A 27,411-nucleotide genomic window follows, 5' to 3' on the forward strand; every position below is an offset into this window, starting at 1 on the left:
CTATTTCCTTATGCAAATCATAACGCCAGACACTAAAGCGTTGAACTGTACGGGTCGTTGCGCGCTTATCTACACCACCAGCGTTTATCTACACTCGGCCCTGTTTATCGCATAGAATTACCGTTATTTTTTATTACTATCTTTTTTATTTTTATTGCGTTGTGAGCGTCTACCGCAGGTGGGAGATAAGAGTTTATTGTTTTTATTTATGCAAACAGTTGAAGCTTCTCTAGAGGCGATAGTGCGTGGTGGAGAGATTAGAATATATATTTTTCAAATTAAATATTAATTAAAAACACTTTTTTTTGCGATTTGACTTGCCATTTAACTGTAAATTGAGTCACTTAGCTGACGTATACAATTTTTGACGTTATGGTGTATTTGATTTTTAAATTTCTTATAAAAATTGTGTTTTTTTTTTTTTTTTGGCAACACAAAAATTTTAGTTATTTCAATCTACTGTTTTTTTGCTCTCCCTCCCTCGCTATGTACTTGTTACCGCTTGACATTTCCAATATTTCTTAAATTTTTTGTGTTGACTTTATTTCCATTTATTTGCTTTTGTCCTCAGCTGGTCTGCCATTTTACAAGAAACACTCGCCAATTTATTGTCTGCATGTTTTTATATACATTGCTATTGTTGTTTTTGCCCAATCGCCTTTGACATTGATTGACAAGCGGTTACCGCCGCATAGTTTTCCAAAAAAAATTTAGTTGATCAAGCTGCGGGTAAGTTATCTATGTCACTCGCATATCCTTCATGTCTCCACCTACCGCCTCTTGTTAAATATTGTTTGGCTTTATTTTTGGCTTATATTGTAACTGTAAACAAATAAATAGACGAAGATATATCTCTTCAATTCATGTTTACAGTTTTTTGGCAGTTGTAAGTCATTTTTTTGTTGTTTTTGATTTTAGCTTTTGTTGAACCTAGCTCTGCCTTTCCAGCTAATTTATTTCTGCCGTTTTTATGCACTCCACTGGGGAAATGTTGCAATCCGCTTTGCCCGAAAAAACTAAGGTTAATTATATCAGGGATTTTCCATTTTTGGTAAGCAAATATTTGCTGTCAATTTTAAGTTGACAGGGCATATGTGAGCGGTGTTTACATACACGTATTTGTCTCTGGAAAAAATCAGAAGAGATGAAATTTGCTTTTTTAATGCAAATAGATATGACAAAGTGAAGCCAATTGTATGAAGGAGTAAATTTTAAATTTATTATTAAGTTATGTTTAATTTAATCCTCCAATAAATACATATATTGTTTTTTCTGTAGGCTAGAAATCCGTTTAAGTCATATCTGTTTATCAAAAATGTGCCAAAATGTATAATAGACTTCTCAATTCGTTATTAGATGAAACGCAAATTTTCGTAATTGAAACAAAGCGATATGTACATCCTAACGAAGACTGTCTCTTAGGCAGAATCCTTCAAACTTATTTATAAAGGACGTTTTTTTTTTTGAAAGGAATACAGTTGAACTTTGGTTCCCTTCTAACATCAAATGAGCTTTGTTGAGCGATGCCTCCCATAAAAAACTACTCACACTACTTATCGGTTCTTCGAAAATAAATTTAAGCTCGTAAACCCTAAAGTTTGTAGGATTTCATCGAGGCTCATTCCACGAAAACGAGAAAAGGTTGGAAATTCACCACTTCATCATCTAGGAACTTTATTTAGAACGATTTTGGGTGGTTGAAATAACCGTATTACAGAAAATCGAGTTACAGAAAAACTTTAATTAGACTGGTGAACAGCCACGCCCCTGAAAGTTTTGAAAAGAGATTGGTTTGAGACGGATAGTTTGCAGGCTTTTCGAAATCCTAAAAGGTCTGACTATACCCTGACTGAAACTCCCAGCAACGCTGACGGACTTCAATAAGCAAAGAGGAGTCTTCAAATGTATCTCCGACATGAAATCACTTACAATAAAATTCTGAATTATTGTTGGCTACCACACATGATTTATGCATTGCTTTCAAAGGTTTTTATTCCATTTCGTTATTTTCTTCCGTAATTTATTTTCACCTCTTGATGGACACACATACATACATGCATACACACTCAAATTGAGCATGTCTAACAACAAAGCAATCAACATCAGCCGCAGTCGGTCTAGCAAAATGTGTGATAAACGGAACAGACGTTTGGCAAGTGCAGCTATAACCAATTATTGCATCATTAATCAAGCGTCAAATGGCAGGTCTGATAACATCGAAAACGTTAGACAGCCAGCCGCAGCAACAAACAAACGAACGAACATGCACTGCTAAAAGCAATTGATTGCCGATTTTGATGCTGATGCCGCCGGCTTTCATGCACATCTTAGCATATTACATACCCTCTCCACCATTTTACATACACTCATACACTTCATCTGCCATCGTTGACCAGCTGACGAGTGACCCGTTCATTTTAGCTCTCACCTACGCAAGGTTGCTTCTTGCTTTGTTTTTCCTTTGCTCCGGAGAAACACTTAAGCGTACATGAGAACTCTCAAGAAATGTAATATTTGCATTAAGACACAGGGTTGTATAAAGCAACAACAACAAAAGGGTGGGGAAAAAGTGTAAAACAAGAAAAATTGCCGCTGCCAATGGCAACAAGCCGCTGCGTATGTAATTGTATGTTACTTAATATTTACACTGATATATAATGCACTCTCGTACTTTCTCCGCTACACGGCCCTTCCATACATTATAAAGTATGCATGTATGTGTATGATTTTGTGCAGCATGAACCTGCATATATTGAGAACGAAATCCTGTCCAGTTGACTGCCAAATAAGATTGATGGTTTGTAACAGGGAAAGTCAGCAGAGGTGTATATAAATATTCGCCGTACTTTAGTGTATTTATATGCTGATCCTGTAGTGCCAAGCACTAGTACGAAAACAGTTCGGAGCTAGTATATTTACTATCACTAATAGATTCAATAATTTTTCCATTTTAGGTACTTGAGAATTTATCATCGCGTTGTCCAAAGAAGTGTTAATCTTAATCCATTACATTTTTCCGAATCTGTACGAACTATTTTAACAAAAAAGAAACATGAAATCTTTGATTTGACTGTCAAAATCGCTTAATCTGGGTGACTAAGAGATAGGCCTAATTCTTGCCATAATTCGGTATAAGGTGCTTCCCAGTAAAGTGAGGGTTTTACATTTGATATTCTCTTGGAAACCAAAAAGCGCAAGAACCAATAATGCTTTCTTTACGCTAGCTTGTGGCTTGATTTAGAGGTATTCATTTGAGAAATTACCGAGCTTTAATGAAACACTCTAAATTTTGAGACCGATGCACATGCTCTCTGTTTGTTTCATCAAACCTGAGGGATTTTGCTTCCTGAAAATATTTGTCGATTGACCGGAAAGGTCTCCCAGGATTGATTTGTTTTTTGACAATTCTATATTTTTACACTTCCGTTTACATTTATTTACTTTTTTGTTTGATTCCCACAAAAACTCTTTTTTTTTAAGCACAACACATTCAAAGAGTTATTAAAATATAGCTCAGTTGGTGAACAACAACTCGGTGTATTCCTACTAAATAAGCTATTTAACTGATGTCTTTAGTAAAAATATAAATATTTTGCAGTATATACAGTGGCTCACAGCCAAAATGATGCACAAATGTTTACCGTTAGCGGCGATACGGATTTTTGAAAAAACAACTATTGAGGTGCGTGAGCTAGTCATAAGAATTATAAAGACAGAAAAAGTCAACGCAAAGTCGAGTAAATGGTGAAACTGAGTCAAAAAACTATTCGGCATATCATTTAACGTTATGTTCGTAAAAATGGTGTCGCAAATAAAAAAATCAGCTCATAATAAAATATTTAATGATTGTACGGAAAACACGAGAAAATCCCGCTTTAGGTGCTCCAGCTTTAAGCAACTAAGTGGAAAAGTCCTAGGGAAGAACAGTCATCCCAAAACCACAAGAATAAAAAATAAACACGCATTAATGCTAAAACTCGAAGTGCAACGTTGAAGGTTGCAAACGAACGGTTATATAAGCCTGCAAGCTTATGGAATACCGTAATTTTTGCAGATGAGAGTAATTTCAACCTCCTTAGATCGGATAGAAAAAGATATTTATGGAGAAAATCATTTGCCGAGCTACAACCGCAAAATCTAAGTAGTACCGTAAAACATGGTGGTGCATGTAATGGTGAGGGGATGCATGTCGTCTTCTGGTGTCGGGAATTTGGAATTCATTGATTGTAATATGTACAAGAGTGTGTATCTGGAAATTTTTAAACAAAATTTGCTACAAAATGCCGCGAAATTAAATACTTCTGATAACTTTCGGTACTATCATGATGAAGATACGAAGTACATATTCGGAGTTGTGCAAAGTTGGCTTATTTGGAACTGTCCATATAGTACAAACACCAGCGCAATCTCCAGATTTAAATGCAAATGAGAATCTTTGGTCAGTTTTGGAACGAAACCATACAAAGAAAGTGACATAATCCGAGCTGAAACGTATGTAAGCAGTTATAGATAGTAAGGGACATCCCACAAAATAATAATCGACCTAAAAATTTAGTAGTGTCCTTGAAAAATTGCAATATATATTTTTTTTTTGTTACTGCATCATTTTCGCTGTGAGGTGCCATATTATACTATAGTTTGTTTTTGTTGTAGATAAATAAAATAACTATAAAATCTGTCAATCTAATGTGTATATCTGCCCGCTGTAAAGTGGCATGTAAATTGTTTGGGAAATGTATTTATTTTTCAAGTAATACTTGCTTTAGTATTTTTTGTACGGTTGCATCACTTTGGTTGTTAGCCACTGTATATTTAATCGTTCTCTAAAAAACCTGCAAAAAATTTCAAAAATTCGTTAATTTCATCCTATTTGACCTTTCTATGAACTATTCTCCACTTTTTCTGATTATTTTGCCAATTAGCTTCATTTTCATGCATTTTTCTTTAGTATTCACCGAAAAATCCGCGCACAATGTTTATTAATATGGTAATTGCCTGCTATAAATACGGCATCATGCCGCCGAATTTCCATAATGGAAACGCCCACTTGCCAATGACAATATTTGATTAATTTGGGAAATGTAGTAAAACAATATAACGGTAAAAGTGGAGAAGTAAGCGAAAAAACAGAATTTCCATTAAAATTGTTTGAATACAGAAACTTACTGCGCTCCGCTGCTACGCGCCTTTACTGCCAATGCTTGGGTTGCACAGTTTTGCATTGCACATGAATAGCTGTATGTTATATTATATATATATATAAAGCATGGCTACCACTATCCAGCGCAAGTGAAATTTCAGAGCTCGCACGCATTGCCATGCCATGTTATGCTATGCTATGTCATGCTGTGCTCTGCTATGTTACGCCATGCGAAGACCAACCGGCAAATGGAAACGAATGCGTGTAGTTTTGTATTGTTTTATTTGCATTTCTCGTGCGAGTTTCTGCAAATTTTTATATGTATGTGTGTGTATGTTTATTTGTATATATATATATGTACATATGTGCTATATGGAAATTAAAAATACACAACTTAGCCCACTTACCTGACTGTGAAGTGCAGCTACGATGCCGGTAACCGTGTAAGGACCCAGCCACTGTGAATGTGTGTGTGTTTGGGGAGAAAAATTGAAAAACGAGCGTGTCACAACAAGCGCTGGCATTGCTATGTGCATTGTGCATTGCAATATACATATACATATATGTATTTACCGTTATGTATCTCCATCACAACACAAACGTCAGTGCATGCCTGCCTTAATAAGCCAATTTCGCATAAACTCACAAGTGAAGCTGTTGTCCCTTTCAACTGGCACACAACACACGTACATATACACAGTAAACAAATAAGGGAACATATACATATAAACTGTTGTACATATATACCCATACATATATACACACATACTCATACATATGTAGGTCAAAGAGGCGCTGTTGTAATTTCCCGACTCGAGTCGAGTCAGATGAAGCGCAATACTGGCGTTAACACACACATACACTGACACAAACACACGTACAACGCCGAGAAAAATAGCAAATAAATCTGTTCTGCTGCCACTTTTACTACCACTGCTGCACTCCTCCTACCCTCCTCCCATTGTCGTTGCTGTTAAGCCGGAAATGTGCCATTTATCTTGGCCCACCGTGGCGTATGTGTGACTTTTGATTTGTTCGCCTTTGCATCGCTCCGTCGGCTTTCGTTTGCGTGGCACTGGCTGTATTAGTACACAAAACTACAACAACTATTTACAACAATCACAGCAAATAACAACAGCCTCCAGCTGCGTAGTGTGGCCACCTTTTCCTCTATTGTTGGCGTTGCACGCAGTTTCCGTTTCCTGTTTGACTTTTTGCCGGCACATTTCCGCTAACCATGCACTCCGCACCCCCAATGGCATACGCCAGCCTTCGCACTTGACTTTAACATCTGCCACCACAATTGCCTATAAGTACCCGTCGCCAACACTTAAAGTTAATAGGTTGAACTGTTTTTTTTTTGTTTTGCCGCATTTCTTTGCCGTTTCGTTGCTTCATTGGCCGCATTGTTCGGTGGTTCTTTTTGAGTTCTGCTTTGTTTTGCATGCGTGCCTGTGATGTGTGCCGGTGTCGGTGTCGGTGAGTGCTCGTTGTATTGTTAATTGCCTCAACTTTTTTATTTGTGCCGGCCAATGTTCGTCGTCTTTAGCTGTTTTACTGCGCTAGTTTTCCAAGAAATCGGCGTAAAGCACTGAAGTAGTGAAAGTTGTGACGGTTTAAAGTAAACAATTGGATCGAAGGTGGTAGCGCCAATTAGGGGATACGAGACAGAGTGGATTTAGGCTGAGATTTGTGAGGTACAGCTTTGGAACTTAATCTCTACCGAAAAACATCGAAATCCTCTGAGCAAGTTTTGATGTTTTTGGGAACATGGACCTCTAGAGCTTTCATAATTCTTTAACTGTTTTGAAAACAATTTTTTTATAAAGATTATCTAGATTTAAGATTTTTTTAAGAAAGGTATAACAGATTACAACGTTAGAGTTAATTAACCACTATGTGTCTCAGAAGATTCGTCCATATAGCTTTGAGCTATACAGAAGCATCACTGAAGAAATATTACTAAACCCTCCGGAGTATATTTATATGAGTCTTGCTCGGGTTGAATTAAATACCGAAAACTTTGAAAGGTCCTGAAGTATCTTGTGTCTAATACGAGATTATTGAAGACTCTAAATTGGTTTCTGTCATCAGACATGTAGTTTAAATGCTTAATAATTTTTTAGTCTTTCAAAAATCAAGGTTTAAGCTGTTTAGAAAAGTTTTTTCCTCCATTGCGAAGATGCCTTGCAATAAACTAATATAAACAAAAAAAATCAAATAAAGAGGCTTCATAAGGACTTGATTACCTTTAAATCAACTGAAGCTTCTCCCTACATATTAATCCATTTACAAATTCATTTGTAGCGCATCGCAGGGCCTCTCAGCAAACTGCAGCGTGCGTCAGGTAACGAATTCCTTGCCAGAGTTTGGCTCCATTGTCTGCCGATTTGATTTAATTTCCATTGTGCCATTCAATTTATTGTCAGCTTCTACTTACAAGGATTTAATTCCAGCTACACTTTGGCCTGCTTTACTATGGAAACTTTTGTAGAATTAGCAAAAAATTAATTCGCAAACATTACAATGTCAATTCTTCGCTCAAGCTCCAGGAGCAAGAAGAAACAAGAAGCAAAACAATTGTACCCACGCGCCTGCCAACTCCTCATTCCTTTTGCTGTGACTAAGTAGCTCTTCAACTTGCCTTACTAGGTAGTAAGTAAGTACTAGGTGGGAAGGTTCCCACCGTATAAAGTAAATCAGCGGATTTATTTTTCGTGGAAAAGTTGGTCTTTCACCCAAGCGAGCGGCCACACAAAACGAATGAGCGCCGACCTCCAATGCGAACAATTAAAAATGTTAGTCTTTTTTTTCTTTATTTTCTTCTTCTTTTTTATTTGTTTTCCAACATTTTCCCAGTCGATTTGTTCAATTAAATTAACAATTTCATTTATATAACAAAGTACCGTTGTAAGCTTGCATGTAAATACAGGCCTCTGTGTGTGTGTTTGTTGGCAAAACTTTTGCAAATTGAGTTTGGACGAGTTTTTTGCTGTTGTTGCCCTTTAGATTTGTTTTTATTGTTTTTGGCCTCGTGCATTCGATTTTAACGTTGCGCGCTTTTCGCATTAACCGTTTTTCACGCTCTCCTCTACCTTGTGCGCGGAGCGCTTCAGCGGGTGCGACAGACTGGAAAAGTTTCCTTGTTTTCCTTTGGTATTTTCACGATTGCATTTGTTGCTTTTGTTGTTGTTTTCGTATTTGTGCTCTTTTGTTTTAATTTAACACAATTGAATTGAATTCGTGAGTTTATTTTCACAATCACACTTTAATAAACTGAAATATGGCAGTTGATGGCCATAATTCAATAAGATTTTCTTCTATTTTCATGCAGTTCAACGATTGGGTGATTTTTTGTTTGTTACGTATGACTTTGTTAGACAAGTTAATTATGACTTATTGATTTTGCTTGTTTGTAAAATGATTATTTGATTTATTGGAAGGTCATTTATGGAGCGAGTAATGAATGAGCTACACTTGGCATTGTCACCAATTAAAGCAACTTTCTCAGATTTACCTACTCTTTCCAAGATCTTAATATTATTCTCTTACTACTATCTTATTTACTATCGAAACTCGCTCTAACAATCGTTTAATTCCTTCATGTGTTGGCTATACGTCATTCTTTTTAAGTTATATTTTATGCAGGTTTCCTATCATATCCTATCCTATCATATCCTATCCTATCGTATCCTATCCCATCCTATCCTATCCTATCCTATCCTATCCTACCCTCGTATATAACAGTTATGTATCTCTTTCCATTACAATTCTGCAAGTTTTTCGTATTCATTGTAACTAGCTTTTATATAAGAACACTCAATTTGGATACAAGCTACAAATGGCCCATCTAAAATTATTTAAAATTCAATGCAACGAATATCGATTCAAATATTTCACAGTCGTACAGTGACCGAGCAAAAACTTTGCCAAGAACACGTATTTAATCCCCTCGAGTAGTATATCCCTTTAGCTTAACCAACTTTTCACAACGAATTCGAATAAAAGCAGAAGAATGATAATGTCAAATAAAAGAGTATGAAAACCGCAAAAGTGGTAAAACGAGACCAAAAATCATCGAAAAGTGTAGCGAATAATTGAGCGCGCTTCTGGGAAGCAGAGGGCATACCACGAATATCCTCAATGTTAACTATATGGTTCTGGAGTCGAATTGGTGAAAAGGGTAAAGCAAAATCAAACTACGCTGTTAACAACCAGCAAAGTGTGGATGACTAAAACCACTGAAGAATTTCGCTGTTGCGCTGGTCAACAGGGCCAAGCGGTGGGTGACACGCTTAGAGAGTAAAGGTTTGATGTGAGACATTAGATTGGTATTTAAAACTCCAATCCAACGAATGAAACGTAGCAGAAATTGGGGGAATAAGAAACTAAGCGCGTACAGAGACTCTTGTAACTTCATTGAAATAATGTTGATAATCGACACTAGTGACAGATGAATGAATGTAATGGTGTAAGGCTAAGAACACAGTGGAACGGGAGACCGTACTCTAATGAAAATAAAATGCAATGAAATGTAGTTTTGATGTAAGTGGGGCACACTCACAACTAAATTCTGCCTCGCTTTTACATCATTTCGCTCAGCGCGCCACTCTGTGCATAGCCTAAGACGACTCCTGCTGCTATGCATTAAAATACAATAAAACCACAGCGAAATAGTTGGTGTAGTTAAGGCGAGCAGTAAACGATAATAAAATGCTGCAGTAAAACCGCAAAAATACTAAGCATTCGTATTTGTTACGAAGAGACGGCAAGAACGAATGGGGACGAAAAACAATAAAGCGAACCCAGAATGACCACGCAGATGGGACATAAATTCATTGGGCAGCTTCCCCTCGGTATTTTTATGCTTCTTTTCACAACAGTCATCCCCTCGATGCGGCTGATGTCAGGTGCGATAGCGCACGACAAGCGCCGAACAAGACAAATACAGGAATGACAGAACACCGAGCAACATAGATTCGACACATACCAAGGTATCGCATACTAAATGAATGACCAACTAGCGGAGTAATGTAAATGAATTAAGGTTTGAGTGCACAACGGCGGCAGCCTGTATCAGCACTTGGGCGGCGCTGGCAGCTGGCGTTTTCTTCGGATAGCATGCGAGATAAGAGAGGTGCCCAAACGTCCAGCAGGCGAACGGTATGTGGAAATGCGAAACAAGTGCCAAAAGCTTAGCAGCAGACTTAAGCAAACGACTTGTGACTATACACGGGCGTCAAACTCAGCTGTCTGCGTGCGGCTGTCGGTGAGCCAAGGTGTGTGGGTTGAGCTTAAATAAACAACGGAGGCAAGCAGGAACAGGAAGAAAAGGAGTTTTCCTGCTTAATGGATCACCGTTGCGGTAATAAACTCAAAGCGCACTGAATATATATGTATGGGTGGGTAAACGGACAGAGAAAAGGTGCGAAAAAGGATAACAAATACTCTTTGTAGTATACTGTATGTAGAGTGCCGGTCGGTTGGACTCTGAGTACGGGAAATAGAGATGAGTTAGTTAAAGTTGCGATAAACACGTTTGCGGCTTCCTTAGAGTTACCGAAAGCGGCGCTACTAATGCAGAGCTTATTTCATTTTGTAACGTCCTTTTTCAACTCGCCGCATGCTGATTTTTATCTCTTCGCCGCTATCTTTCTTTGCCTATTTGCTTGCTGAGCTTTGCGTGCGGTCGAACGAAGAAAGCACAAACTCTGGCACGCGTGCTTTGCCGCCGTGTTCCATTATGGAACGTTGTGTCCACTAATTGAAAAAGCAAAATCAACCCAAAAAGACGCCATACATACACACACCCCCGCGCATAAGGGTGTACCATGAAAGTAAGACACGTAGCGTAACGACACTTAAGTTGGCCAATTAGTGATGGCAAAAACATGCAATGGGTGTGTCACCGGCCAGCAGCTTACGAGCGGGTATCAACGTGAATGTGTGTCCGTCTGAGCATTGATTATGCTCGGTAAATTGAAAGGATATGCAGTGTACCCCAAAAGCGTACAAACTGATTTCCCGCATGTCAAGTTAGCGAATCCAAAGTTGTGGTAAAGCGTCCTGTTTGAGAATTGGTAAAATCGAACGATGCGCTGGCGAAGTTCTTTGGGGGCTGAAGTTTCGGCAATATTACGTAATATTTGTTTGTGGTTATGTGGTTAGTCATAGCGCGCGCAGAAACTTTTATGACAGTTAGTTAAACGCCGAAATTAGTGACGTTAACGTTGTTGTTGCACACAGCGGCGTTGTGAGAATTGAACTTGCACCAAAGTAGGTTAGTGGTGAGGGAGCACACAATGTGGCAATGTATACAAATATGTTAATTACAGTTGGATAAACGTACAAAAGCTCACTTGGTGGCATCATTTGTCCGATGAGTGAAGGAAAATTATCTTAGTTGAATGCTTTTATTAGCGGTTAATTGAAAAAATAATAACTGATGATGATTCAAAGGGGCTATAGGAATCTTTGGAAATTATGTCTGGGGATGATTACACATATCTATATCGATCAAAATTGATTTTAAAAGATATTGTGTTTCACCGAAGAATTTCCACTATTCTTGGAGAATAAGCTTTAGGTTCTTTCCGCGTTTGAAATTCACCAAAGCTAATCAAATATTTACTTATAGTCTGTTATAAGTCTGAGCTCCGTTCTCACAATGGCCTAATGTTCCTTGGGATGGTTTGCAGTCGCCGCAATTTTAAGGTCATCAGAACACGCCCCACTCTTAAATACGTATTTTATTCACGATGTCATCTTGAGGTGCCCGAGATACCGTTAGATACATTCTCTTTTACCGACGATTGTTCTTTTAATGCGGGTGTTGGTTGCATTGTGGTTTATTGTTGTTTTTCATCACACAAAATTTATTATTTGTAGTTTTGCTTCTAAAAAAATTCATAAAGTCCTACTATTTTTTAGGTTATGAGTGAATTAGTTTGTTCTGGGATACTGGAAATTTATCTCACTTATTTCTATATATGGTACTTCATAATAGGAGTAAATTATTTTATAATAAATATACTGCAAATAAGATTTCTAAAAGATGACCAAATTGTGTTTCCTCTGCATTTTTTGCTCTCTCTTTCATTAATATTCCCTGATGTCTAAGCTACGTCTCACACTAGTTTTCATATTTCTTATTTTTGTCTCGCATATTTCCGTGCTTATAAGTTCCTACACACCTCCTCTGCCTAACGGTAAGTCAACTCACTCTCATGTGAGAGAATCTTCATACACAAACTGCCAACATTTCTGCGACACTTGTCGTTTGGAGATTAGCAATTAATGTTGACTGTGACACGTGTCTAACACATATACAACCACAAGGACACACACGCACACTATCATAGCGGTACATACACATAAATAGCGTAACGAGTAAATAACGTAGTAAAATTGCCATTGACGCCAGCAAAGGAGCGTTTTCAGCAGCGTGAATGCCTGCGGTTACAAAGTGATTATGCGAATAATGTCTTCCAGCAGAAAATTTAGATGCAAACAAATAAAATAGGCGCACACAAACACGCATATATACATACACACAGCCACAAGCAATGCGAGCCAATACAAGCAACGCTCACAGAATAGCTGAATTAAATAGTTTTAGTGGTCTGGTGAGGCATTGACATGTGAAAGCAGGGACACATGGATGGAATTGTATACGTATATACATACATACAAAGATTCCTAAGTTACTCTGTGCACTTGTGTATGGATGTATACACTCTCGTTGACCTTCACACTATTTTTCAGCTTACTTACTCAACGCTGTGGAAGCAGTCACTTTTTGCTTTATTAGCTATTTTTTGTTGTTGTTGTTATTTTGTCGTATTAATTCTTGCTGTTTGTATTCATTAAAGTTGTATCCTTTATTATGTGAACATAAAAGCTGAAAATTAATATGTGTTTACGGTTCAGACGTTCATATGTACATATAACTTCATATATGTGCATATCAGTATATACATATGTTATATGCAAAGCCACCACTATCATGGGAATTACGAACATCAGGAATCTTGTGCTTGCAACTCGTTTGAGGCAGGTTAATGTGGCACTATAACAAATTAGTGTTTGTGTAATTTTTCAAATTAGCAAAAAAACTTGAAATGCTCATCAAAATAACATATTGTTGATGTTGTTGCAATATTTCGTTCCTCAGTGACATAATTTATGCGTAGGTTACTGCATAGCGGACGATAGATAAGAGTGCTGGTTAAATATACGCTTGTCATGATTTATCTACGTAAATTAATTCATTGGCCTGACTTTTTTTGGAAATTTTTTGAGGCAATGAATGGAGCTATAGTTGAGAAATTAAAAAAGTAATTATGGAAAGAAATATTTTTTATAAGCGAGTGTCAAAAGAACACCCAAACCTGTTAAAATATCACCTGAGTATATCTAACAACACGGATAAAAGCACAACTATCAAACTTATAGGCCGCTTTGCTTACATAACTGTGTATGCAGTTTTAAAGCGATTTTGCTAGTTTAGCGAGTGTTCTTTTGCCACTCGCTTAAAAGAAAATTATTATTATATTACCATTATTTTCGACCAACCTCTTTGGGTTCCTCTTTTAAGAAATTTTTTGTAAATTCTTGTAAAACAAAATTCTTAGCAAACACGCAGCTTTACTGACTGTCTCTACAACTTCCAATTGACAAGGGACCGCACAAGTGATTTACAAAATCAAGTGCAAGAAATAATAATGAAGAACGCCAACAACGAAGTCACTCAAATTTCCTATTTCCTGTTCAACTGTCTCTTCAGAGCTTTACATAAACTATTGTTTGAAAAGATAAATAAATGTGACGAGCACGTACATAGACTCGCAAACACATACTCGTAGAAATAAGGCAACGAGACAAGACATTTTGTTAGGAAATCCCCATATGGGCTGTGGTTTGACAAGGGATTTGACGGCGCATTTGCATATGTTGTCCTAAAAGGATTTGTTTACATTTTGGCAAGACGGAAATTAGGAGCAAAATTTGTACACTTTCATATACAAAAGCTCAAGTTAATAGAGGAAGAATATTTCGAAAGCGGTCACTGAACTGTTGAGATATTTCTAGTAGATAAAAAATACAGACAAATGCTAATTTCAATATCACGTAACACAATTTTTAGGCTTTAAACTTTGCTAGGTATTCAATTGAGCTTTTACTTATAACAAATGAAAAAGACATTTTAGAGATTTCACCTAGTGAAAGCTTTGGTGGCTTAACGAATGGACCAGCAACATAACCATAAATTCTATGACTATTTAATTAAAATTCTTAATTCGTTTTTAATTTCCTGGTCAAATGAGTTCCTTTCGTGTTCAATACAATTTTTTCAAATAAAGTTTGTAAAGAAAGTTGAAAGAAAGAGAAGAAGAGAGAGAGTAAAAATTCTGTAAATAAATCTCATCAACATTGAAGATTCATTGTCATTCTATTTTCAGAAGAAAATGCGAATAGTGCAGACGGCATTTATCTCCCCTAGACATAATGGAAACCTTCACCTTTTGTCGTACACAAAAATGCGTATTTTATTATAAATATTTGTACAATGCTGCACTCAAAGTACTGCTCTTGCCAATGAAAATCAAACAATTGCTACGACTAAATGTCGAGACAACAGTATTGAGTTATGTCCATTAGCAAAATGCCAGCACTGCATAGTTTCCAGAAGGAGATTGATGCTAATATATTTAGAGTTGTGCCGTTCGGCACGTTGTTTAAAACTCAACACGAAAGTATTTAGTTGGATTTTGCAATGATGTTAGACAACAGCATTTACAAAATAACTCAAATGATTCAAATGAAGATGTCGACTGACAGTAATGTTGAATGGATTGTGTGTAAAGCGTGTGGTGTTTTAATGAAAGAGGCTTAAAAGTGCTATTTCTCTATAAACCGTAGGTATATTTTCAACAGAATAGCTGCATATATTGGTTTAGTTTATATTTGATTGAAAAGTGCCACACATATTGACCTAGAGCACATCTTTACAGTGTTAAAGAAGTGGTGATATTAAGCAAATTTTTTCTTTTTTCTCATAAATTGGCATCAAATACGGAAATTTAGAGGAATTTTATTTATATGATTTGATGTCATATGATGTTATGTGATGAGTTTGAAGTTTAAAATATTTGATTAAATTTCGGTTGAGTTAATGTTTGATTTTGTTTGATGTGATATGATGTGCGGGTTAATTATGTAGGAATGTATTACTATTTTTATTTATTAAATTTATAATTGTCATTTTGTCAGTTAATAACATAATTGTAGCTTTATGGAATTTAATATTTAGCATGTGCTATGATGAAATATCATTTTGTTCCATTAGATCTGATATAGCGATAATGTGATGTGATATCTTATCTTGATGTGAAGGCTCAAAGTTCTAAATTCTCTATTGTGCTAATCCGTATGATGGTGTTATAAGATGATATATGGTGATGTGATGTGATATTATCACTGCATGATATTTTGTGATGACATAATGAAGTTTTATTTTATGATATGATGTGATTTTACGATAAAGTATGTTATTTGGACAGGGTGACTCACTATCGTGCGACTTCTTCAATCTATTGCTGGAAAAAATAATACGAGCTGCAGAACTAAATAGAGAGGGTACAATCTTCTACAAGAGTGTACAGCTCCTGGCGTATGCCGATGATATTGATATCATCGGAAGCAACAACCGCGCCGTTTGTTCTGCGTTTTCCAGACTAGATAAAGAAGCGAAGCGTATGGGTCTGGTGGTGAATGAGGACAAGACGAAATATCTCCTGTCATCAAACAAACAGTCAGCGCACTCGCGTCTTGGCTCCCACGTCACTGTTGACAGTCATAACTTTGAAGTTGTAGATAATTTCGTTTATCTGGGAACCAGCATTAACAACACCAACAATGTCAGCCTTGAAATCCAACGCAGAATCACTCTTGCCAACAGGTGCTACTTTGGACTGAGTAGGCAATTGAAAAGTAAAGTCCTCTCTCGACGAACCAAAATCAAACTCTATAAGTCGCTCATTATTCCCGTCCTGATGTATGGCGCTGAAGCGTGGACGATGACAACATCCGATGAGACGACTCTTGGGGTTTTCGAGAGAAAGGTTTTGCGCAAGATTTATGGTCCTCTAAACATTGGCAACGGCGAATACCGCAGACGATGGAACGATGAGCTGTACGATTTATACGACGACATTGACATAGTTCAGCGAATAAAAAAACAGCGGCTACGCTGGCTAGGTCATGTTGTACGGATGGAAGAAAACACTCCAGCTCTGAAAGTATTCGATGCAGTACCCGCTGGAGGAAGCCGCGGAAGAGGACGACCTCCACTCCGGTGGAAAGACCAAGTGCAAAGTGACCTGGCTTCACTTGGTGTTTCCAGTTGGCGCCAAAAAGCAAAAAGGAGGAATGAGTGGCGCGCTCTGGTGGATTCGGCTATAATCGCTTAAAGCGGTTCCTACGCCAAATATATATATATATGTTATTTGGTGCTATTAATGATGAAGTGTTAGGATGTGATGTAATAATGTTGTATTTCATCCAATGATATCATGCTATGATGTGATATCACCATATACAATTAAGAAAAATGAGGACACTCTTTGCTTAATTTTTGGTTTCATACCAACAAACCCAACATTTCACACCTTCATGGATATTTCCCTCTAAACAAAAGTACATTGTTATTCAATTAGTAATATATTAAATAAATTTTGTTTTTTTAAACTTGATTTTTAATATGATTTTGGAAAGAAAGCTCGAGCTCGCAATTATTTCTTGAGCACCTATGGAAGAAAGTAATAAAAAAATATTCGATGTAATATGAGGGGTCAAATGTAACCAAATGTTTCTTATCAGATTGATGGAATATAAAAACCAAAATAATTCCTCAGATTTCCCAGATTTTTTTTTAAAGCTTCAAAACTTTTGACATATGCTGTCTTCAATTCTGCCGGAGCTTTCATTTAGCGGAATTTTAGAATTCAACAAGGTAGTATAAAGTATGCGTTTCTTATGCATATTCACACAAATAAATTCGTATGCCACATGCAGATCAATGTCTGCGTCAGAGCGTATTTATGCAATATGAAAATATAATTTATGCGCATTTTTTATTAAATATTTACAAAAGCTTTGCGCATCAAAACAAACGAGTCTTGCACAAAGCTGTCAAACAACCGGCTTTCTGCTACTCAACCGCACTCCTTCTCTTTGCCGTCTCCTGCCATGTCAACCGCTCGGCTGTCGTGTTGAAAGTTTCTAAGCTCATTGTGCAAAATTTATGCGCAAAATGGATTATCCATGGCGGAGAATATGGTAAAGACGCCTTGTCACACTCACTTTCGGTGCTACCCTTGTGTGCCGGTCGCTCGGTCGGTCTTACGTTTTTGTTGCCTCTGCCCGTTGCACTGAGTTCCACGCCGTGTGCTTGGGAAACCGCCAAGCCATCTCGTACGCTTTGATGGATCTGATGTTTGGAAATAAGGTGAATGCGTTGCATATGAAAGGTGTCAACGTGATGAAAAATGTGCGGAAAGTGTTTTAGAGGAAGGACTAAGATGATGCGTACTCGAGCACCCATTTATTATATGTATGTACTCCTATATACTTTGGGGGAATTGCTAATATAGTGAGAAGTTCCAGCGCCACTAAATAAACAGGTGTCATAAATTTCGGTGTGTTGTTGTTGTATTTTACTTAGAAATTTATTCGCACATTTGTCAATTTAGCTAAAAAGTAGTCAGTCTTTAGGGAATTTACAAACAATGCACACTTTATCAGTGGTAATCCAAAAGCGACGTATGGATGTTTATAAGATAACCATGAATATGAAGAAATATAAATGTGGTTATCTGACTGTGCTTGTGCTCCCAATAATTTTTAAAAAGTCTTACAGTCAAAATTGTTTTTAAGAGGTGCTGCCACTTTTTGAAAAATTCATTCTATACCTTTTATTACTTAATGGCTTTTGGACTAAATTATTAAAATCACAAACTAATTTGACCGGCATTTATCTTATGCCTAGCCATCAGATTGTATAATATATCAAGAGGGTTGCCACGTGTTTCAAATTTTCAATATAAATTTAAAGTTTATATGAAACCTTACAATCTGGTTTAAAAAGTCTCACGATCGAAACTAATTTTGGACAGTGCTGCCACCTTTTAGAAAATTCAATTCTGTTAGATATATAATAAAAATTTTAAGAAAGTGGATCAAATCAAAGGGTTTTAAAAAAGTTTGCTGTTGAAAATATTTTTTGTCGGGTTGCCACTTGTATTTTATATTATAAAAATATTTTAAAGCAAACTATAAAGTATTGGGGAACTTTTGGATAATTTATTTTAAATCATAACGATGTATTCAATTTCTATGGAATAGTTTGTTTATTAAAAAAGAGTTCAACAAAAATATCATATAAATGTGGTTTTATAATTCAAGAATAAAGAAACCTTTTACAAAACCAATTTCAATTCATAATAATTTCATTCGGTCAAATACATATGTATGTACACATATATGTGCGTGCGTGTTTGCTTCAGCTTCGGCGCGAATGCAATCCAATTGTATTTGGCTTTCGTCAAAAATTCCATTAAAAATGTCATCAACCATAGTTACAGTTATACGGTAGTCGTTACATGTGCGGTGCATGCAACAAAGCAGTCGAAATGAAAACCGCAATAAAAATAGTTGCAACCGTACAGTAACTGTGATGAAAATAATTGCAATTGCAGCGAATTGTTGAAATTGCACAAAAGGAAAACGAATACAACAACAAATAAAATGTCATAACAACAAATATAATAATATAAATGACTATAAGTGCAACGAAAAAAAAAACAAAAAAATAGTTTAACAATCAAGCGAGTTGGTGGACCTGCGCTTAAGGAAGGTGCAACACTAAAGAACAACAACAAAAAGCGAGTGAAAAATAAATTTAAGTGAAAATTCAAAACAAGAAAAGGTAGAGTAAGGTAAATAAAGACGCAGTGCGGCGTATACTTAATGTAACTGTCCCTGCCGTTAGGTTAACGTAATCCTGTTGCAAGCATATACAAGCTGCTTTCATGTTGCAAGTAGCATGTCAGCAAATTAAGGAAAGAATTAATCATCTACTCGAGGATAACTGACAACGTGGCAACTTGGTTGCGGCGACCACAGCTGGAGGATAACAGCACCGACCAAACGAGCGGCCGACCGCTGGTGACAGTGTTGCAAGTCTTATAGCGTGTGTGTGTGTTTCTGTTTCAATTGGGTGGCCAACACAATGGCCGACGAATCATGCAGAAGAATGTAATTAACGTGCAGTAGAGCAAAAGGACGCAATTGGCAATAACAAAAACAACAACTCAAGTTGTTGCAACAATTTTATGATCGAAATTCACAGCGAAAGCGCATTATAATTGAGCAAGCGGAAGGTGGTGGGAGAAAACAACAACAACAAGAAATATTACAAAAAAATACAACAACAATGTAGTGTTTTAAGCAGTACGCACCAGAATATAACACAAACGTGTGAAAACGAGGCATTTAAACAACAACAGCAACAATTGTAGTAGCAATTACAGAGCATTGGTGAAACAACTTGTTAATTGCATGCACTTTCAACACTCAATTGTAACAACAACAACACAATTTAAAGTCAAACGTACAGCAGACAGTACAAGAGTACGTGCAACAGGCAAAACAAAGCAAAAGCTGACAACAAAGTGATGCTAGAACAAAAGAATAAACTACAATTACAACAACAATGACAAGCTTTTAAACCGCAGCAAATTCAATAGCCACTGGGATTTGTGATTTTAACAGGCCTCTGTACAGACGCAGTTCGCCTACAACAGAGTATAATTAAGGCAGCGCATAGTACTTGCAACTCAGTGCGTTGCGCATAAGTTGCAAGTATACTTGCTACAAGATACAAGAACCACACTGGTCACACAAATTGCAACAACATTTATGCCCGTCATACACAAAGTGAAACAGCAGCTTCCGCAAGCATAACAACTACTTGCAACACACGACACAACGGGCCGCAACAGTAGTAGCACTAGTACTGTAAGTAGTACTACAACAGCAACAACACCAATGAATGGTGGTTTTCGCATAACGGGCTATCCAGCTGCTGCTGGCGCTGCCACAGCGACAAGCACACCGAGCAGCAGTGGCGGACCGACAAGCTCCGATACAACATTGCAAGTCGGCAACACGCTGTCGAACGGTGCAACAATGCAGCATACAAACAACGGAAACACAAATAAAATCAACAACGATATTGGCGCTCATCAAGGCAACGGTGGCAGCAATAATGCCTTTTTGAAGCACTATAATCCGATGCTTGGCAGTGTTTCCAGTCAACAGTCACAGCCACAGCCACAGCCACAGCCACAGCCACAGCCGCATTTGCAACTGAAGCAATTGCAATTGCAGCGCGAACAGCGCGAACGCGCGCTGGACCTGCACATTAGCGAGTATCAACCGCCAACACCGACACAATTCACCACCGTGGCGCCACCGCTTTGCGGCAGTACGGCCGCGCCGATTGCGCTGAAAGGCAATAATCCTTTTCTGAATAGTCCCTCACCCACGGAGACAACAGCTGCGCCTGTAATGGCTTTTGGTTATGCCACAACAACAACAACAGCACCAACAACGTCTGCAGCAATAAGCGGTAGTACAAACAGTCTTGCTGGCGCGTCACACAGTGGCGGCTATGAGATGCCCGAGTATGCGGAACCGCAACGTTTTCGCGCGCACAAACAAACGCGACCGCACAGCATTGCTGTTGCCTCCATGAGCGCCAGCATGTCGGCGAACAGCTCCGCAGCGGTGTCTACTACATCCACTTCGGGCGCGACCAGTTACAACAGCAGCAACACTAATGATCTGGCTTACAGCACGCTGCGGCGCACGCCTAAGGCGATGCCCAACAGCTTTGTGGACTACGCCTCTCGACATCAGCTGCAGCAGGAGGAGCAGCTGCGGCAACAGCACGCCCATTTACAGCAACAACAACAGCGCTTGTTGCAACTCACGCGCCAGCAGCAGCAATTACGCAGTGGCGGCACTGGCAGTAACTCGGGCACACCTACGTCCGGCGTCAGTGCAACAACGTCGGCGGGCACGCCCACTCCTGCGACCAGCGTGGACAAAGAGGCTTTGTATGCGGCGCTTTTTCAACAATACCGTAACAGCCCAACGCGTGCGCCACACACAACACTACCGCTCAAGTTGAGCGGCAATGCAACACATACACCAACATCTTTGAACATTGTCGTGACGAGCTCTGCCGCTTCCACTAGCAATTACTGTCCACCAGTGCCACTGCATCGTAATCAAAATATATCCAGCGCTGGTTTACAATTACACCAACAACAGACAGCGGGTAGCGGGTTGCTGCAGCAACCGATTGTGCCACGTCGGTCGCACAGCACGCCGCGTCCACTCAAAGCTTTCAGCGAACAACAGCCGCCGCAATCGCCACAGCAACCGCTTTCACCAGCAGTGAATAGCGCGCAGTTGAACGGTGGCACAGCGCCACGGCCACGCAGTTTGGATCGCTTCAACAACGAGTCCAAACCGGTTGGACTCTATCAGCCTCCACCAATACCCATGCGTCGATTTCCGCCAGGCGTTACAAACACGCGGCAGTCACAGGGTAGTCCACAGCCGGATGCCGGTAGTCCTACACCTAAATTCAGCGGAAAGAAGAGCACAAGCATCGATAACATACGCAACAGCTTGTCGGCCACGAGCGCTTCTGATTTAAACATGTTGGCTAATAATGCAAGCACCGGCGGCATGCGCCATTCGATCACCTTTCACGGTCGCAGCCAATCGGGTCAAATTAATGCGGAACATAACTACAATGGTGACCTAGCTGCTGTGAGCACTACTGCCAATACGCTTAGCACGAACAACGTCACGAATGCTGGTACTTGGCACAAGACCGATCGCCCGCTGTCTTATGCATATGGCGCAAGCGCACCCGATCAAGCCTATCTGGAGAACCAACTGCGTGCTTACTCTGAACAATTACGCACCATAACAGAAAGTGTGCGTAAGTACTCGGAGCAGGCGAAATTGCTCTCTGAACTGAAGCGACAGCAGCAGCTCGCCAAAGCACAGCAACTCCAACCAAATAGCGGCAACAATAATTCGCTCACAGTGGGTGCAAATGCGACATCACAAGGTCTGCAGGTGCCAAGCTCGCAGAGCAGCAGCAATTTCTCTTCGAATATGATCTCTCCAGAGATTGTAAGTAAATCGCTGGCTTCGCTCTGCTCTTCGACCGAGCCGCAGACACCTTCGCACCAGCTACGTCTATTTCTCGATAACATACGCAGCACCATGCGTACCGAATATCATCAGAATATACCAGAGGAGATGCTTAAGCCCATAACTGAGTCAAAGTCGCCAACCAATTTACAGCAACAGGCAACGCCACATCAACAACAGTTGTCACATACGCAATCTCCAGCGCAACCACAATCTTTGATGGCATATAAACGTCCGAATCTCGACGAAACACTACGCAGTTCACCTGTGCAATCGACAACTGCCACAAATGCTGCCAATAAAGTACGCGACAACGAACTACCCACACCATCCGATCAACTCCGGCTCTTCCTCGACGCTATACGTTCGAATAAGATACCCGAAACCGATGAAAAACCGAAGCTCGTCAATTCACAAACACTGGACTCTTTCATTTCCAAACCACTACAGATGCCGGACGTCACATCTGGCACGCCTGGCGTGCAGCTTAGCGGCATGCCACCCACACGACGGCGTCCTAAGAGCGCAATTGCCACGTCTAAATTGGAGAATGAGCAAGGTGAGCATTCAATGATTACCTCGGAGAGTTTCCATCAGATCTCCGACAATTTGCGTTTGATGAGTGAAGATCTGAAAGCGCTCAGTCCCAGCAAGGTGGTGGTGAGTAACTCTGCAAGTAGCGGTAACTTAAAAATAAGCGCCGGTACCACCTCATCGCTCTCACCCTCGCTAACCACCGAGCTACGTGTCATAACCAGCCACTCACCGCTCAGCACATCACCTACAAATCATCCTGGAACACATTATGCGCCGCTCAGTCGTGCGAACGTCAGCACTTTTGGCGCCAGCTCTGCTTCGTATGGTGCTCAAACGAGCACAAACTCACCTTCGCCTTCACAATCGACACATTCGCAATCGACGAGTGCGACGACCACACCCTCTACGGCACCGCTTATGACGGACTTTAATGCGATACTTGATAGCTTTCAGGAAATGGCTGACAAGTACAAATCCAAAGGTTCCTACGATTATCTGCGTAAGTGTTCGGATGCCTTGCGTCAGCACTCGCAACAATTAAAATTGCGCGAACAGCAACAGCAACAGCAGCAAATGTCGAACGGTGGCTGTGGTGGTGGTTACATGAATAGTGATGACAGCAGTTCGTGTAGTACCACACCGGGTAGCATACGTGAGGCTGTGCAAAATCTGTTGATGCAACCCAGAAATGGATTTCAGATACTCGACGATCGCATGCGGCTGTTCATTGACATTATCGATAGTCAAGATCGCCTGAGTCAGGTAAGTCCAACAGTTAATAACACTCTAGTGTGAATATTATATATTTTTAAGGGACTTGAATATATTCACTCTGCATAGACAGCAGTTGGAAAGTGATAATTAGATAAATGCGACTCTTAATAATGACTTAAATTTGTATCTTATGTATATCTTAATATCTGCTCTGAATTCCGTCATTCGTCACCGTACAATATAGATGCCTTATCGTTTGAAGAGGACCAATAGTAACCAAATAATTTTTCCCTATGTCCTCTGTTTCGTCTCTTTATTTTCATGAATTCGCTCTTGTTAAGATATCTTTAAACTTTTCTTCACCCTCGTAAAGCAACCGAACTTCCAGTCTACGTTTAATTAGTGAACCAGAACTTCCAGTCTACGTTTAATTAGTGAACCAGTTCATTTCACTAATCGGATGGCATTGTCATTACAGTTACTAGTGACACTTCCATACCTTCCACATCCTTGTACCTTCGTCACGCTTGCATAATTACTCCGTTATGCCACTTAATCTAATGAGATTTTGTTGTTTCATAACCTTCGCATCTCTCCGCTGCTTTTGCGTCCTTCCCAGTGTTAGTGGGGCCGGTACATGCGGGGTTAGTTTGCGTACATATGTAGAGCTTACCTACAAATCTGACATATGTTGTCACATTGTACTCGCACATAAAATGTGTTCGTCCCAAATCCCATTACAATTATGTCACTTCCATCCCATTCGCCAATACGCAACACTTCATTTCCTCACCAAACTGCCGTTGGTTGGTCGGAATGGTCGTTGATGCGTAGCGAAAGTGTTGCCAGATGTTTTAAAGGTAGATATTTCAAAATTGAATATCGTTTGAAATTATAGAAAAATATTAACTACTCACGGGTATACTAATATGAATTTTTATTAATAAATTTTTAATTTAATTGATGTATGGATTATCAGTATATGAAGGCAGTAGCTATATAACTATAATACAGATTATGAATAGTTACTAAACAAGCTTACAGTATATTCATTAAATTTTTTAAACTTTCTCATTCCAGGTATGTACATATTTAATTTTATATGTTATTCTTCTCACACCCATGATGACTGTAAAGAAGGTAATAATTGAATTTATTTGACTATTAGCTTATTGTAATGAATATTTGAATTCGAGAATGTTATGTAATGAATAGTTATAGAAAATATGATATATATGTATACCCATGTCTCCAGAGTGTTCTTTTCATACTCGATAACTTATTTCATATTTTATCTTTATTGTTAACTTTACTATTTCTTATCGAATAAACCCTTAAAGTTTCTTTCTTAAAGCTTATCTTCCACGTTTTGCATTCAACGATTTATTCAGCAATTTTTCTATTTAGCTGAATAAGTGCTGAATTGGCGATTAAGTGATATTTCGTTTGCTAGAAAGAGTAGGGCATATGCTAGTTCGGTTTCTGTATTGTTACAAACAGTTGGCTGGCAGAGCGACAATTAAGAAATTGCTCTCACAAAAATCGAACGATAAGAATTATAAAGTAAACAACTGAATTGTGTTTTGGGCAAATTAGAATATTCAAAATTAAATACGAAAATGTAAGCGAATTAAATCAAATGAACATAACTAAAAAGTAACTATTGTGATAATGTGATATGGAATAAATGAACTGTTATATATGATCATCTGACAAATTATCAAAAAATATTTAATGTGATCTCAGGGTTTTAACCAGCGACATTAAAGCATATCACCTTATGACCATAATTTGTTCAACTGTTTAATTATTTCGTTTGTGGAAGAAGAAAGCTCGATCAGAGTAAGTCTTCACTAATACCGAATTTATATATTTTTCTCTTCTGTTGGAGTATATCTATTATTCTCATGTTTTTGGAGACTTGGTTACGTAACACACTCTTAAAACATATAATAATATCAATCCCTGAGCTTCTCTCTTAATTTTTTCATACCCAATTTTAAATATACAACCGGGTAATTTTACCATTAATTGGCAACGCTTTTGCTGTTCGCCGTTGTGGTTGCCGATGGTTGTGCTTCATATTAGATTGAAAATTTCTACTTGATTAGCATCAATCATTTAAATAACTTTGTCACCACGACGAGCAGGCAAACACATATATTCAGAACTTGAACAAATAAGAACACTACTACTACCTTATACCAGAATAGCAGCACTTGCCAAAAACCGCTGAAAACTTTGGTGATACACGGCCGCATACACACGTATATATATAAATGTGGTTTCAGGTACATATATTAGATTGTATATGTGTTGTTGTCTATGTGCATATATAGCACCTTGTCCAACTGATTTCGGTTAGCGGCGACATGTTGCTGTGGCAACAGCGACAGGAATTTAATATTGACTTGCAAATACAAAATTATTCATATACATATGTATGTATATATCACTCATACATATGTAAATGCTGAATATCGAGGGTTTGTGGCCATTGGCAGCGCGTAATGAACATGTTGGCATATCATAGAAATCCGTTCGGTCCAAAGACGTTGTCACATGGCTGCTGCTTTGATTCAACGATTTCCTTACCTTCTTCATTTCACTTAGTAAAGCACGCTCCTGCCTCCCATCCACACCTCATTTTGTCACCTTGCGGGTAGAAAGGGTTGAACAGCAGTCAGTTGAGGGCGAATGGATGAGGGGACTTATTATGGGTGCTGCTGAAGTGTCTGCACCTGTTAAGGAAGTCACAATCTTGCTCACACCTTGCCACATAACTGTGTAAAATGTGATACGCTTATTCTCACTTGTGGTTGTGCGCCAATTATTTTGTGGCTTTGTGTGCGTGCAAGTGAAAATCATTTGCCGATAAGCTTTATGCTCGCCACATAAGTAGCTATAAGCTTGTACCTCAAACTAGTAATTTTTGAAAATTCCGAAATTGACTGTTGCAAGTCAACCGAGCTTACTGTATTGAGTTGTATGGCGCTAGTCAGCAGTTATTCAATTTAGCAATATATATGTTAAGAGAGCGCGTCTTACTACAACATATTGAATGGATTTGATTAGCTGATGAGTTGTGTTTGCTTTCGACGGTTATGTGGTGAATAATGCGGCGGGTTTTCATTCCAATAAGGGCATGGAAATGAGGTGTAGGAGCAATTTTTGTGCTTGTCATGATATTGAGTTTGCTTGGAAGGGTAAAATAAATGATAATAAATATATGAGTTTTATGGCTACCATTTTCATGTTAATGACCAAGTGACCTAAAGTAAATGAATCCAAATCTTTAGATTCATTCAACCCAGAAGATACTTATGGGTAGCATCGGTGATATAACACGTGGAATACTATCTGCCCAAAAATACGTTCTTATACTGCACTAGATCAGAAGATACAAGTTTTCTGTTCAGCTTTCGCAGAACCTAGATCGACCTCATTTATCTCATATGTTAGATCTCATACCATAAGTTTTCGTAGCAAGCCAAATGGGATATAAATTACTTTCTCCAACGTGTTTGTAATATGCTCAGGGCACTTTTTTGCATATAGCCATATAGCACAACTTTGAATGTAGGTGATACGGGAAGGGTCAGTCGTAATACCTGTGACAGCTATCACATTGAGCTATGCTAGTAAGTTGCAACCTGACCTTTACGCAGAGAGACAGAGATCTGAAACTACCCTAGCAAGTCAGTTATAGGTTAAAAATAACC

General features: G+C 38.6%; 2 protein-coding genes across 12 annotated transcripts in view; both read left to right on the forward strand.

Annotated features, from left to right (window-relative positions):
• The window catches only part of LOC105213669 (dystrophin, isoforms A/C/F/G/H), a 397,492-nt gene that overhangs the window by 132,101 nt on the left and 237,980 nt on the right, over positions 1 to 27,411 (forward strand). The window lies entirely within an intron of this gene.
• The window catches only part of LOC128922278 (dystrophin-like), a 102,070-nt gene that overhangs the window by 20,127 nt on the left and 54,532 nt on the right, over positions 1 to 27,411 (forward strand). Inside the window, exon 2 of the mRNA XM_054232210.1 lies at positions 18,778 to 23,737. Within this exon, the coding sequence (XP_054088185.1) occupies positions 20,249 to 23,737 (3,489 nt within the window). The 5' untranslated portion in view covers positions 18,778 to 20,248. The remainder of the gene's footprint in view (positions 1 to 18,777; positions 23,738 to 27,411) is intronic.

The sequence above is a fragment of the Zeugodacus cucurbitae genome, chromosome 2, assembly GCF_028554725.1.
Source record: "Zeugodacus cucurbitae isolate PBARC_wt_2022May chromosome 2, idZeuCucr1.2, whole genome shotgun sequence".
In the NCBI taxonomy this organism is placed as follows: domain Eukaryota; kingdom Metazoa; phylum Arthropoda; class Insecta; order Diptera; family Tephritidae; genus Zeugodacus; species Zeugodacus cucurbitae.